This window comes from Delphinus delphis, chromosome X (genome assembly GCF_949987515.2).
Source record: "Delphinus delphis chromosome X, mDelDel1.2, whole genome shotgun sequence".
Lineage (NCBI taxonomy): Eukaryota > Metazoa > Chordata > Mammalia > Artiodactyla > Delphinidae > Delphinus > Delphinus delphis.
The window spans coordinates 98544098-98560512 of NC_082704.1; the positions used below are offsets into that span (position 1 = coordinate 98544098).

Consider the following 16415-nt stretch of genomic DNA (forward strand, 5'->3'; position numbering starts at 1 on the left):
TACTCCATGTGGTTAGTGGCTACTGAATTGGACATTGCAGCACTAGAGAGAGACTTAATATTGTGATTCTTATGATCAGGCAAGTTTGGAAAACACTTCTCTATTTGGAGGAGACACAAGAACTCATCCAATGAATATACTTTTCTCACTAACAAAACTTGGATTAGCTCAGTATTGATGTGATGCTGTTAGACCTTAGAAGATACACAAGAACTTTAGCATTCACACAAATGGGACACTTCAAAGTGAGGCAGAGCATAGGAATTTGGAAAAATATTGCTCATGGTAAACTACTTTATTCCATTATTGTGGAGATGGACAATTAATGACTACATCACTGCCTCAGTCTGGGGTTTCCTTTTAAGAATGAAGCTATTTCTATGCCAACTGTAGAACCCCTGACCCAGGAAGGGACAGTTGGATTACCTCCTGGAAAGTTCCTGAACTCTGCAGAATTTTGATTTAAATAAAAAGAATAATTCTTATTTCATTTGGTTATTTGAGAAATAAATGAGTGAAATATTGATCATGCAAACACAGCCAAAGATTGTGTAGGGAAGAGGCTAAGGGTAACTTTCCAACTCCTGTTATAGCTTTAATTTCTTACCTTAGGTGATGACCCTTCATCTCTCACACCCTTCATTCTTCCCTCCTCTCTCCATCTTCTTGATGGGCGGCTCTACCTCCTAGCCCCTGGCAACTTGCTTACGGCCCTTTCTGACTGTGAGGTGATAGCCAACAAGATAGCGGGGAAGTCATTCACTTCTCTACTTCATCAACAGTTCTGTGCAATGAGAGGTTGGGGCTTCCAAGTTCCCATCAGCCAAAAGGTAGAAATCACTGAGAACTGCTAAATGTTTATTGCAGTGTTGACAGTTATAGCTTATGAGGGACCATATTTCTCAAAGAGGAATATTTATTTTTAAAGAAGAAATTCAAGTTGGGAATATCACTATACAGACCTTCCTTTATTTTTCCTTTGAGAACTCTGTGAGAATGAACACATATTTTATTTCACTACTAGATCTCTATTTCCTGGAATAGTATTTACCACACAGTAGGTTCTCTACAAATATCTGTTTAATTACATATTGAGAGAGCTGCCTGGTGAAACTCAACCAGCTAGGAGCCCATGCTGGTAACCATTCTACAGTACTGCCACTTTTAGCAGTGAGGGCTTAATATCTGATATGAGGAAAGCTGACGATGATATGCAAAATAACCAGTTTCCTCACTATATTTTTAATTAGTAATGCTGTCTTTTAATGTAAGATTCTTAAGTACTTTATGACCACAGTGAGTCCATCTTAATCACATTTGCTGCTTTATTTCCAAGCAGAAAACACACACACAACACCTTCAGATGGATACTGAAGTAGAAATAAACCATTTAAAATTTGTTTACATGTGGAATGTCTAGAGGGAAAATAAGCGTAACAGGATCACAAAATCTGTCACATATGTTCCTCTAATAATGAGCTGAGGCTGCACTTTTTCAAGTATGCTAAGCTACAATTCGCCTTTCAAAGTTCTCATCAAAATTATAATGTAAAACACTAGGAAGTACACAAGAAACCATAAGTATCCTACACAAGCTTATTTTCAAAACTTCAAATCTTGCCCAGACACTCTTCTGCTAAAGTACATTCAGTAACTGTTACTTACAGGCTAAAACACAGACTTGTACGTGTATCTCATAATGTCCCTCACTTAGTATTCCAAATCTGCCTGTCCAGCCTGAGCGATCACCCTCCACCTGGGAACCTGAGCTCTTTAAGTTTTTGCCACTTAAAGTCATTTCCATTCTCCTAACAACCTACAATTCATATGGCTACCTGGCCTTTGAACGTGTGTTCTCATAGTCAAGGACACTCTTTCTTGTTTCTCCCTGATAAACCTACCTGCTCGTGGTAGAGACTTCCCAAGTTCACCATCGCCTCTTCCCTATTGTCACAGGACTTTGTGAACACAGTGAGGAAAGAATTGCTTTTTTTTAAATTTTTTAAAATTAAAAAAAAATTTTGGCCACAATGCGCAGCTTGTGGGATCTTAGTTCCTGGACCAGGGATCGAACCGTGCCCCCTGCAGTGGAAGCGTGGAGTCTTAACCACTGGACCGCCAGGGAACTCCAGGACAGAATTTGAGAACTGTATTCTACCAACTCTGAGGTCTATATATCTATTGCTCTCTGCACTAGACCAACTTCCTTGAGTCATAGATTCCTCATCCCCTCACATGGAGACAGACGTCTGCCTCCCCCACTGATGTTAGGCCACTGTGCATTGTTTGGTTCAACATTGAAACTTTTGGTATGCAGCACCGTCCTGACCCTTGACAAAAACATGTTGAATAAGCAAAGAATGCCGATATCCATAGCTGTATAATGTTAAGGGAAAACGATTTTGCCTTGAAGGAACCATATGTGTCATGGTGGATTTTATCTTAAGAGTATTCTGAAAGGGAGGCCACTACTAACCACCAGGCTGTGACCTTCAAAGGGCTTCTGCCCTGTGGGAACCAAGAGCCTTTCACTGTCAAGGTTGTCTTAGAGAACACCAGCCATCTCTACACACAGACCAATGCCTAAGTCTTCCATATACGACTGCTGCTTACCAAATTCTGGTCTCCTACCAAAACTCTACTTTTATTCCAAATCATGGAGAAATAAATGAGTGTCCCTGTACCTTCTGTTCCCTCAATAACCTACATCTTATAAAGGATCCCCCAAATCTATATCTCAACAGGAGATTAATATGACAATGTAATTGAAAGTGCTTCATAAATTAGAAAGTGCCTTATTATGTTATGACTAATGTTACTGCCATCATTAACAAGCCTAACATCATCTCTAATAATAAAAATAACCCCTCGTAATACTCTGATTTTGATGTACTATGGGTCAAATTATAACCCATAGCAATAAAGATGTTATGTCTCACCCTTACTGATAATGACAAAAGATGGATTTAATTAGGATTATACTTATCACAAAATAGCATTTTTATGGATGAAAGAAGTTTCATTTTTATTACTTAATATCCTTAAGGCCTCTTAAGAGGGCCTGGCCCTACAGTGAGTGGTGGATATTATTCTCTTTATTCGTTTCCTCAATACTTATTAGGCAGAGCTGAGATTTAATTTTTTCTCAACATCTCAAACTTCTAGCTGATGCTCAGTAAGCCATATGATATTCAGATCCCAAGGCCTTCACTTATTTGCCTTGTGATTTGGGGTAAAATATTTACTGTTCTGAGTCTTGTAAAAAGTTATAAGAATAACTTTTCTACTTATCTTGCTGGGTTTTTTTTTTTAGAATCACATCAAATAATATTTCTTATAATCTTTAAATATAAAGGCACTAAAAGCAACTTTAAACACTACTGCAATTAAATAAATATTGTGTTACATCTTTCTGGGCCCGTTTCTTTTTTTTTTTTAACATCTTTATTGGAGTATAATTGCTTTACAATGGTGTGTTAGTTTCTGCTTTATAACAAAGTGAATCAGCTATACATATACATATATCCCCATATCTCCTCCCTCTTGCGTCTCCCTCCCCCCCTCCCTATCCCACCCCTCTAGGTGGTCACAAAGCACCGAGCTGATCTCCCTGTGCTATGCGGTTGCTTCCCACTAGCTATTTTACATTTGGTAGTGTATATATGTCCATGCCACTCTCTCACTTCATCCCAGCTTACCCTTCCCCCCTCCCCGTCCGCAAGTCCATTCTCTACGTCTGTGTCTTTATTCCTGTCTAGCTCCTAGGTTCTTCAGAACCTTTTTTTCTTTTTTCTAGATTCCATATATATGTGTTAGCATATGGTATTTGTTTTTCCTCTTTGACTTACTTCACTCTGTATGACAGACTCTAGGTCTACCCACCTCACTATAAATAACTCAATTTTGTTTCCTTTTATGGTTGAGTAATATTCCATTGTATATATGTGCCACATCTTCTTTATCCATTCATCCGATGATGGGCACTTAGGTTGTTTCCATCTCCGGGCTATTGTAAATAGAGCTGCAATGAACATTGTGGTACATGACTCTTTTTGAATTATGGTTTTCTCAGGGTATATGCTGGGCCTGTTTTTGTAAAAGTGATTTTATATCATCTTCCCAAACTAAGCATTTCCTACACTGGCTTCTTAATTTTTTAAAAACTAAATTCTTCCCTTATACTCACCACATTACTACCTTGTGACACTCAATCGGAAATAACCCAACACACATACACACACATACACACACACAGACACATGATTAAACAAAAAAAGATCTAGGAAATAATACTTTCCTATGTGTGATGAATCCTGATATTTTCTATTTTGTTTCACTAAACACAAACGTTTGTGGTGAGCCACAAATTGATTTCATGACTCACAGTTTGGAAACTACTAGCCCACTAGAGTAAAGGAAACATAGAAAAAGTAAACCAAAACGTAACCAACAGGAAAGGAAATGAGTCCTAAGCATCACCTTTTGCCATTTCTTTCCATGTGTCTGTAATCCGTCCAAGAGCACCTCATCGTGCCCTAATCAAATCACAATTTTTCATAATACCAATGTTTCCCCCTTTTTCTGGATGTAGGCTTCCCTCACTTATTTCCCACATCACCTCTCCTGTGAAGCACTTCCAAATCTTCTAGCCAGTTAGTTACCCCTTTTCTTGCCTTTTCCCCAATGTCCTGGTTATGTACATACCTCTATTATACCTCATACATGTTATCTTAGTTGCTTAAATATCCATCTACTGAATACACCATTCATGTTTCAATTGTTTAAATGTCCATCAACTTCAGTGAACCTTGATTCCTCTGTGAGTAGATTGGGATTCTGTTAATTTTTATGTTCTGACCACCTAGCATAGAGTCTGACACAGAGTAGCTCCAAAGTAAAAGTTTGCTGAATAAATGTATTGATTTTAAAGGTTAATTGAAATATAAGGAATTGCTACGGCTAAATGTTCAAATGCAGTGGTGGTATGCAGGTTCTGTAAAATATGGGTAATCTTATGGGCAGATCCATCCCTTGGGTGGGACAACTAACTGGTAGCCTCCTAAGCCCAGTGTACTGGAGTGGTTGGTGCCGTGTGCTCCTCTGATTTGAACATCATTACAATTCTATTTCAAAATTTCTGTTCTTAATGATATCCCAAGGAGACTATGAAAGATTTCAACAGTTTAGCCTCCTTAGATTACATTATCTTGGGTGGTTGAATTGCCCTGAACACTCTTTTAGGGATAGTCCTGATAATGAGATAAAATTTGCAAATTCCTATGAACTATGGATTGATAGAATTTGCTTATTACAGCATACAGATCTTAAACAACTGTTTATAAGCTGCTGTTAAACCATGCTGCATAGCTTATTATTTTTTAAAAATAATTGTGTTGTTTTAAAGTAAAGGTTGTTTCAGCAATACATTATTAATATTTAAAAATACATATATTGCCCTTTTGTAAGCACATACAAGTATTATCTATTATTTAAATACAAATAGAAATTCAAAGGTAACATGTTCAAAAATATATTATTTAAAAATAGCAGTAAAATGGGATTTTCAAAATAAAATCATATTAACTAGGATTTACAATACAATATAAGCCTGTACTATTATTGTCACGCCAGGATTTGGAGAACTATGCTGGAACATTAAATTTATTCATTTTCACAGCCAGCAGATATTTTGATGTCTGAGTAGCAATAAGAACAAATTACCTAAAAACTTTTAATAGTGTATAATAAATTAAGACTGAATGGTAATGCAAAAGTGGGTATAACAGGACAAAATTATGAATCTCATATAATGATCCAACAACACTTAAAGTGTGCAAACATTTGTATTCTGGAATATACGACCATGGCTGATCCTAATTTTTTCTCTCTTGTCAAATAGAAATTGCACATTAATCTCAAAGTATTGCAAACTGTTCATTACATGCAAATGGTTATGTTGTACAGGCTCTCCAAGGGGACTCAAACTTGTTTACAAAAGGAATCAGGCTAGAAAAAGAGTTTCTCTGATTACACTAGGTTTCCGTTTAGAGTTCTTCATTTATGAGCAAAAGAAACTGCCTCTGCCAAAAAGGAAATCCATGATAAGGAAATGGAGAGGTTCACAGGACAGAAAGGAACATCAAAGAATCAGGCTTGGAACAATCAGGACTCCAGAGGGTCCCCACAGCAAGGGTAGCTTGTTGGTCTTGACCAGCCATTCTCATTAGAATGAATGAAGCCCAACCATATCTCTTATCTCAAGTTTAAAAGTCTCAAGAAAGAATATGATTGGCCAAGCTTAGGACCTATGCTTAGGACCACTGAGATGGTGGGAGAAAGGCTCTGGCAGAACAACTGCCAATTCTTGGGCAGAATACTTGATTTATTGTCCCATGAAGACTTCTCAGGTAATCAAGAGGACCTGGCGGTACTATCAGTAAGGAGAACAGTTCCTATATACTCTTCAAAAGGTCTAAGTCCACCACACACTATTTAAGTGACTTTAAAACCTCTTTTTATTTTTAAGCATACCCCTTCTCCCAATGCATGGAGTTGAAAGTTGGCTCAAATAACAAGTCTATTTGGAGTTATTTTTTTGTTACCATGACTTTCAGTGTGTTTGACGAGCATGGCTGAAGTCTATTTCTCTGTTATCTCAAGTAACAAAGAATATTTAAAGAGAGGGTAAGAAGGACCCTTGAATTTTTATTGCAACTTTTTATGACTCTATCTTCTAAAGCAAGAGTTAACAAACTTTTTCTGTAAAGAGCTACATAGTTAATCCTTTGGCCTTTGTGGGCCAGGCAGTCTCCATGGCAACTACTTATCTCCCCCTTTGTAGCCAGAAAGCAGCCATAGACAGTAAATAAATGTAATTGAGTCCCACTAAAACTTATTTGCAAAAATAGGTGGTTGGCAGGATTTGGTCCCATAAAATTCCTCTTCTGAAGAATTTAATATTTATAGGGTCAATAATATTTAGTGTACTATGTATTATATCAAATTCATTTAATTACTTAACATCTGAGGGATGTCATAGGTGAGATACTTACTCCTAATAATGACCAGTTCAATGTTCCACATGGAGCCCTAGATTCTATTGTGGCATATTATTTTGTTTCAGGTTGAAGTTATAAACTAAAATTATTTATTGACAAATAAAAATAATAATGTGCCAATAAAACCTCAAGGGGAAATATGCCACCACACAGTCTGATATGTACTCATATCAGACTTATCTACTATTTTTCAGTTACCTATGTCCCTGAATCTTTCCTCCTAAAAAAAAAAATACTGTCAATTATAGCTTCACAAAAGAGCAAGAATTAAAAAAAAATTCTTAACTATGATGTTTGCAAACAATCCTGCTCTCTGGCTTGTACCTATAATTTGGTTATCTAGCAGGAAGATTTACCATTCTTATGACTAAATACTTGCTATTCAGCTTAATGAATAGTTCATCCTGAACCAACTCATCTATGAACAGGCCTCTTGTACTGTAATTTGTCAACTTTATCCTCGTTCAAAATTTAAAATTCACGTCAGAACATTTTCTCACTCTCTCTGTATGACTTGTTCATAGCTAGCTCTTTCCTTATGCTGCCTTTCACAATATTGCTCTTTGCTGTTTCCCGAAATCTCGTTCTCCCAATTGAGTTTGGGAATCCCAGAGGTGTAATGGAGGAGTGGCAAGAAAGACTAAAGGGACACAAACAACTGCTGTAGAAAGAAGACCCATTTTCCTAGGCTGGCTCCAGGACTTTCTAGAGTGTTTACATATGGCCATGTGTTTCTACCTTGGCCTTCATATGCTGAACACATGCGGCTGTGAGCTTATTAAGGAAAAGGTGGCTCTTTGCCAAGTCTGTATCCCTAGTAGCAAGCAAAGTGCCTGCCTTGCACACACTAGGCTTACACTAAATATCTGTTGAATGAATTTTGATATTTATGATACACTCAAAGGGTCAGAGAATGAAGCCATCATATTGCTAAAAACTTTCAGCAAGTATGAGAGTTTCAAGTGTTCTGTACAAAGAAGAGGAGAGGGCAGCTCCTTGGAAGGAAGAATTTCTTGGATATGAGATGGGGTAAAAATGGAAGAAAGGACAAGCTTAGGGATAGTTTGCCTTAGGGAATAATATGATGAAAATATAATCCTTTCATTTATCCAATTATTCATCATAGTGAGTGTTATATATTTTATGTACAAAGAAATTGTTCTATGTACTGAAGACCTATTAGTGACCAAGAAAGACAAGGTCCCTGCAAGATTTACATTCTAGTGGGAAAGATAAAAAATAAACATGCAAACATATATTAAAATTTCAGCAATTGACAATGTTATGAAGAAAGCAAAGCAGGGTAATTTGGAGAGAAATTAATCCTCTCTCCCTGTGTGTGTGTGTGTGTGTGTGTGTGTGTGTGTGTAATCTTTTTAAAATAGGAGAATTTACAAAAAGCATATCTGAGAAGATAACATCAGAACATGGACATATGTAAGTAAAGAGAAGTGTACAAAAGTCCTGAGAGGGAGGGGATTAAGACATAGGGGATAAAGACTGAGGATAGGGTAGAACCCTCTAGCAAAGAGAAAATCAAGTTTAATGGTAGGAACTAGCACTAGAAGGAATAGTAAGAAGGTATGAGAGAAGAAACAGCAATGAGATCAGAGTGGCTGGAACATCCTCTTTGCAAAGTATTGTACTTCATAAAAATTACTTATATTAGCATTAATCTTATTTTTCATTAAATAATTTCTGCTTCACATTGCTTCCATGTTGATGTGAGCAGGGTTTTCTCCAATTTGGAATTTGCAATTAGCATGCTTCACTTTTTTTTTTTGGTAGATTCTTACTCTCCTAATAATTTCTTACTCTAAGAATGGGGATCCCTTAGGGATGTTTTCTCATGCATTTTAAGCAGTTCTTTACAGTTGTGGCTATTACAGTAAGTTATAGTTTTGGTTATTGCTTCTTTTCCATTATGTGGAGCAATTTTTCATCTTCTTAAACATATCATGCTAGACAATAGAATTTAAAAAAACTAGTCATTGAGATTATCCAATTATTTTAATATACTTATCTTATGAAAGACACATTTGACAGGCAACAATTTAGAGCCCCTCTCTGAATTTCTGCACTCTGCCAAACTCCCAATAAATCTGTTATTACTACTTCTGAAAAGATGCATAGGAGCCAAGAAGTTACAGAGGAGTTTCTAAGCAGCAATAAAAAGCTAACGGTATTTATGTAAGAATGAAGTACCCAACCGTTTAACTGTATTCAGAGACTGACTTCTCATGCCATTACCAGCTAATAACATTCGAAAGCTTACTTTAAGATGTATTCCCATACTTACACATCACTGTAACCCTAAAGTAAGTGACTAGAGAAATATTCTCTTCGCAGTAAAATTTCATGTTGATTCTCTTATGTTAGTGTATATCCTCTAGCTACAGAAACCAGGGTAGCCTTGTGACCACCAAACAAAATCTTATGAAATTTTATTACTGCTGGGGAAATATAAAGGGCCAGCAGCAGTATGAATTATTCTTAACATTGGGGTCCCAATGAAGGGCAACAGATGGCAGACATTTTTACTCAAATGATTTTTCTATCAAAGTTTCTATTAGCATTTGAGTCCCAGCAGTGCGGCTGTTAAGAAGCCTTCAAACTCACCAGCCAGCTGGTAAAATCAGCACTGTAAAAATTGACTACACAGAAAACATACTTGTATGCAATTTGGTCTTTTACAACATATGCCTTTTTCTAGATAGCCTTTGATTTACTCCATATTAATTCAAAGTCAGTTATCTCCTATAGAATCCTTTGGGGGAGTAGATTACCAATTAGGTATTAAAGTACATCCAAATAAAAATACAAACATTCACTATAGCAGATAGTGTCAGTGATCTATGCACATCCATTCAGCACTCTTTGTTTCTGAGCAAGCCAATGGTTTTTCAATGATGGGACCTACTACTTGAGGCATTCTAGGCTGCAAGCTCTGAAATCAGGGTGAGAATAATTAGAAAGTCTGGGTATTTCCAGTAAGAGGAAGACAGCTTTTTTATGGACTCACTTTGTCTCAAGCTTTTGGGTAGGAGTTACCCAGCTCCAATGTGTTCTTGGAATCTAAACTTGTAAGAATTGGGTCCTTTACAAAGTGCTCTAGAATTTTCTTTCATCACAAATAGCCAAGGTAAGGCAGAGCTGAAGAGCAGCTAAAATTGTCTTTGACACTCTTAGATGCTTCTTTCTTTGTCTTATCTCCCTCAACTGCAAGAAACTAATGCCTTTTTTCCTTGATTTATTTCCTCATCTGAGAGATCACAAAAATGTTCTCATGTTACAACTATACAGTTTATATGTAATTTTCCATTCTCCATGCAAATTTACAATTTGAGAAAAGAAAAAGCGTAATTTGCTTAACTAGAACATGAATTTAAACTATTTTTTTGAGATTTGATGATGAACATAAACATTATGATATGACATACTTAATCCATGCTGTCTTAAGTACCCACAATCACAATGAATTAAAATTTATCATTACGTTACAAAGTAAACAGTTTTTAATAGAATTTATTTACAGCAATACACAAAAATATATTGTACTTCTACCATACAATGGAGTAAAACACAGTAACATTGAAAGATATGCCAGAAGACTAACTTTAAGAAGATGATATTTTGCCTAAAAACAGCAGTTAACTAATGTCACAATAACACATTGCTGTTTCACTCCCTATGTGTGCTTACCATTCACTGATTTAAAGCCTAAAAAGTTTCAGCTAAATAATCCTACTTCTGTTTACTTCTTTAGGTTAATTTCAAAAGAAATTTCTTAAGATTTCAAGGTCTCATGCTTGCCCAAGGCAACACTCTTTAGAAGGTGCTCTTAATTTTTAATACGGTTCACTAAGCAGCACTGTCCCATAAAATAAACAGGTTCCATTTCCATTAATAGCAAGGTTATTCTACTCTTTTAAAAATTCAATCTAATTTTGATTTTTATTGTTTCTACTGTCAACTTCAAGAATTTTCAACTCCATTAAAATAACAGCCCGTGCTTTAAAAATTATTTCTTTCTACTCTAGAAGAACATGTAGAGCTAAATGTTAGGACATGTTATGATTTCCACTTTTCTGTTTTCACTCAAGGTACTTGCTGGCACACCAATTCACTCTGTCACTAGATGAGTTAACATTATTTTCGTAACTTTCCTTCATGGTGCTCAGCTTTCCCTTTGAAAACTCCCATTAACATTTATTCTTGTTAGTTCTAAAAAGAGGCAGATGTGTCAGCTTTCTGAGGAAGATTTGTTTGGTTGAACTGGAATGTTCCTCACTTTCCAATCCAAGAGCTATACTTTGAGAAAACATCATAAGTCATAAAAGTAAGCATTATTGAAAATGCCTGGTTATTCAATCTGTATTTCAGATGTTTGGGGACAGCAATTCAGTAAATGCACTTTTGTTCTTATAGATACAGGCTAATCACTTAGGAAGTGTGATTAGTTATAAGATCTCACGTTTAATGAGTATTTTGTGGGGAATGCAATTCTAAGTACTTTATGCACATCTCATTTTTACTAGTTAAGAGAAGAGAAAACAGAGACATAGAGATTTAAGACACTTCACAAGATTCTGCAGCTATTAAAGGAGCTAAAGGAGCAGGGATTTGAACCCACACTTTCTGAATGTGGCTTCCAACATTTTAGCCAATTTTCTAAACTTCTACTAGAGACTAATGTGGCATGTCAATATTTTTGTGGGTGATAAAATTTTCCATATGTACTCAATTACTGCTTGTTGAATGAATATTTAAGAGACACATAATTGAATTAGCTTATTAACAGACCAATTTTAGTGGCATGTAACATGATTAATATTTTCTCATGTAAAAAATATGATATTTTTAAAAGAGTCCCCATGGTGGCATGACATATTTTTGGAATATGTTGAAAAATATTAATTAATATATTTAATTTTATCATTCATTTGTGATAGCTGAGTTGCATTCATTCAATAGCTGAGTTGCATGGAACCAGACAATCTTTTTGGCATTGGCAGCAACTTTATTTTGAATAGTAATACCAAGTGTCAGTAGGACAATGATTTGTCTTTTTTAAAGTTAAAAAGATAAATAAAATGCAGTTTGATAGAAGTCTATATAGCTAAACTTACAACATGTACCTGTTTATTATTTTATTTCATATCTAGACATTATATCTTTGCTGAAAATTATTCTTATGAGGCTTTAAACTCCAGTGTACCCCTGTAAATATTTGTTTAGTACATGGGCTGCTTGGTTGATTTTCCTTAAAGTAACCATTACTGGTTCATGGCAACAAATCTGTCTGCTGCTAACAGGTAGCATCTACATTCTGTTTCCTAAAATAATTTCTCATCAAAAATTTAAACTCTCTTATTCATTATTAGTCAGTCAACAATGATAATGACCAAGACAGCTGAAATTACCACAGTTTCCATTTCTCTTATCAATGGAGGTGACTTAGAGTGCCTTTCTGGACCCTTTTCTGAGACTTACCAGAACGGAAAGATAACTCCAGATGTCTTATGTTTATGTGTGTCTGTGCAGGTAGGCACACGTGTATGTGCATGATTTTGGACCTTCCTAATCACCAGGGGGAAAAAAACGTAACTGTTTAGAATATTTGTGATATCATTCACAGTTCCATAGCTAGAAAAACTTTTCCCTGGACATCCAGAATTCCCTTTTTTATTTCATTGAGTAAAACACAGACCAAATAAAATAGTCTTTTAAGAAATTCTCCAATTAACGGGAAAAAAGTTTTGATAAAATGTTCATTAATTACAACTAAACCCCAGTGTCAAGAAGTGGAGACCTTTAGTCATTCTCAAGGCAATTAAAATTATCATATAGTTTTAAGATTGTATAGAAGTAAACACACTAAAATATCAAATGACATAAAAAATGTTTGTTTTGGACTTCTGCTTCTGTCCAAGTTGGAGTAACAGGGACCAAATTTAACTTCTTGGTTAAAAATTTTTAAAAATGAACAAAACGTATGGAACAATGTTTTTTAAGACATTATACACTGGGTAATTTTAAAAAAGTGATCTCTAAGAAATTAGAAACAAATGAGGTGAGCCCTACCAATGCCCCAGCTTACTACTTGGGCAGAGTTCCAAGCTATGACAAAGGATGAAGGTACTCTCAGAAAGCCACGGAGTCTCCTTGAGTTGAGGAGATGGAGCTGGGAATCCAAGGAAACCAAAGTGGCTAGAGTCAACAGGGCAGAGCATCAGAGAGGAGACAGATACACAGAGAATAAACATTGGAGATGTGTAGAGAACACCCTTCCAGTCTTCAGCTCAGTCCCAATCAGTTCCTATATGAGAAGAAACTATCACTGTCTAGGGAGAGAACTACACAAAATGATTAAAGGGAACAATCACCAGAGTTCACATATGGCTGGGAAGAGTATCTGTTCCTGCCAGCCACAGTGGAAAACATCATTCACAGAGCATCAGAGTGAATACTGAGATGGGTTTTGCTTCAGTAGCGGGGAAAAATTAGCCCTAGACTTAGGTTGTTCTGCTCAAAACTCAAAAAGTATAAGAGGAAGACACTCAAAAGATCAAACTCTTTCCAAGCAAACTAACTGTGTTCCAGCACAAAGGTCATTAATATTTATCTGCACAAATATATCAAGCACTCAACAAGTTAAAATTCACATCTGGCACCCAATCAAAAATTACCAGTCATCCAAAGAAGCAGGAGAATAACACCCATAACAAGGAGAAAAAAAATAATTGAAATTGACCCAAAATAGACACAGATGATAGAACTGGTAGACAAGTACATTGTAACTGTTATTATAACTGTATTCCATATTTTCAAGAAGGTGAAGATTGACATGTTGAGTAGAGACATGAAAGATGTTAAAACTCTCTAGTCACACTTTAGCAATGTACTGAATCACACAAAACAACGTCTGAGGTTAAAATTATACACTAGATGAGATTAACCACAGATTAGATATGGTAAAAGATCAGATTAGTCCATTTGACAATAGAAATTATGTAAGATGAATTACAGTGAAAAAAAGACTGAAAATAAAAAGAACAAAACATCAGTGAGTGGCCTAATATATATTATCAGAGTCCCTGAAAAGGGGAACGGGGCAGAAAAATATTATTTTTAAATAACACCTTTAAAATCTCCGAATTTGATGAAAACTAAGGACACACAGATCCAAGAAGCTTAACAGACCTCAAGAAGAAGAAACACAAAGAAAACTATACCAAGGAACATCATAAACCAATTGCTCAATTCCCAAAAGCACTCCTAATAAACCTTCTGCATCCATTTCTGAGTGAGATGCCAACCTGAAATATATACCAATATCCATATCAAGACAACAACCCTCTGTGGAGTAGAAGGTATATACATATATATACCTACAATATACTTCTACATTGCTTTATTTTTTCATAATGAGTATATATTATTTTTACAACAAAAACAGATTAATATATGTAACTACCTTGTGATGGATATCTTTGAAAATGGCAAGAGGCTTATAAATCTCCCCAAGAACACCTTATATCTCTTATAATTCTGCCTTTAAGTCAGAAACCTAGTGATGCTGCATTAGCTCAAAATTCACTTCAGTGCTGTTACAAAATGTATTTTCTGTATGATGGCAGATTGGAAATCCACAAATTTCCTGTACCTGCAATGCCGATGCTGATGTGTATAAAAATTTGATATACACATAATTACACAAGATTTCAAAATTATTCATTTTCTATGTTTACACAGCTTACACACACATAGGTGTTTAAATGCTAACTTTCTTAATATCAATAGGCCTATTTGCTATGCAAAAAATATTTGAGAATGGAGAACTGTAAGGTTGAAAATGATATTGCTTTTGTGAATCCAGCATTTTGAAATGTCTGGACTATTTAATACATTACCCTTTTCTTTGCTTTCATCTGTCTTAATCAGTGTTTTCTGGCATTCAAAAACTGGCCATAGTTCAAATCTACTTGACTGAAAATTGCTACCTGAACAACTTTAACTAAAAAATGTTGCAAAAATACTTAAGATTTGGTGTAATAAACACAATATTTCTTATACCTAAGCCATATACTTTATAACATAAATTATAACCTCTACAATCCACTTTATCTGCATAATCAAAAGATACAGCAAGTTGAAATTAAACTGTACGCTGGTTATAATCCATATGTTGCATTTCCATTAACAAAAACCATAAAACAGTCAATAAGTACTGCCAATAAACTCTGCATTGTTTTGGCCTCTGGACTATCTCAGAAGGCATTTTGTCAATAGAATATATAGAAATATTGCTACATCACCACAAATTGTCTTTAGGGAAACAGAACTGTAATTTCATCATGATGGATATTTCTAGCAACTACATGATTGCTAAGTATACCACAAGTTCTCCTCCTAGACAAAATCCAACATAAGGCAAAAACACACACTGCCCCAAAGCCACAGGACACCCTGCTGTAAGATGCTTCCCTGTATCAAAGATTCAATTACACTTTGCAGCTCATCAGGTAAACCAGTTACGTCTAGACTCCTATCCTGACACAAAACGTCCACTGCATAGTCTTCCAAAATGATCATCACGACAAGTTCTAGTAGGTGCAGTGCTGACAACAAAAGTCAAAAATTATAAATTTCCATCATCCTTCACAACCTGAACTTAAAGAAGTTAAGTAGTCGTGACGTTGTGGTGAAGATAAAAACAATTTGAAAAAAAGAGATCTCAAAAACTTACCTTAAGATACCATTTGTATTTGGCATGTTTCCAACTCTCAGGAACTTGTGTCTTTTTGAGAAAGTGTTCAGCTTCTGTTAGCCATTGATTAAATATCTTCATATCATAATGAAATCGCCGCCATTTTTCAACAGATCTGTCAAATTGCCTAGAATTTTAAAATATGGATCAAGAAAAATAAATGGATTATATGGACCTAGCATATATTTTATTACATTAACAAGGATATTATTTTGATAGCTTCTCACATTTGTATATTTCCCCAGCTCCTGCAATCTGAACCTTTTCATACTTAAAGACTTGATCTGAACTACTTATACTGTCACTTTATAAACATCTAAATATAGAATATTCACTAGAGTCTGCAACTGCTAAAACTTCGAAAACTGTAAAGCTGATTTAATTTTATTATTAAAATTAGTGTTAAAATAAGTAACTCTATTCAAACAAAATATTAAATAAAAGCATGAACTTTACATGTGATGACATTTAATGTGAGTAATAATATTTTAAATTCCATTTTAAGCATCACATAAAAATTTAAATATACTTTCCAGCATTTTAATATACATTGTTAACAGCCAAATCTAAATCTATTCTTGAATTTA

The 16415-nt window shown here is 35.3% G+C and overlaps 1 protein-coding gene across 3 annotated transcripts in view; it reads right to left on the reverse strand.

Moving 5' to 3' along the window:
* Positions 1-16415, reverse strand: part of DMD (dystrophin) — a 2124682-nt gene that overhangs the window by 1126338 nt on the left and 981929 nt on the right. For all 3 annotated transcript variants that reach the window (XM_060001925.1, XM_060001919.1, XM_060001920.1), the window contains one exon: positions 15808-15955. In XM_060001925.1, the coding sequence (XP_059857908.1) occupies positions 15808-15955 (148 nt within the window). The remainder of the gene's footprint in view (positions 1-15807; positions 15956-16415) is intronic.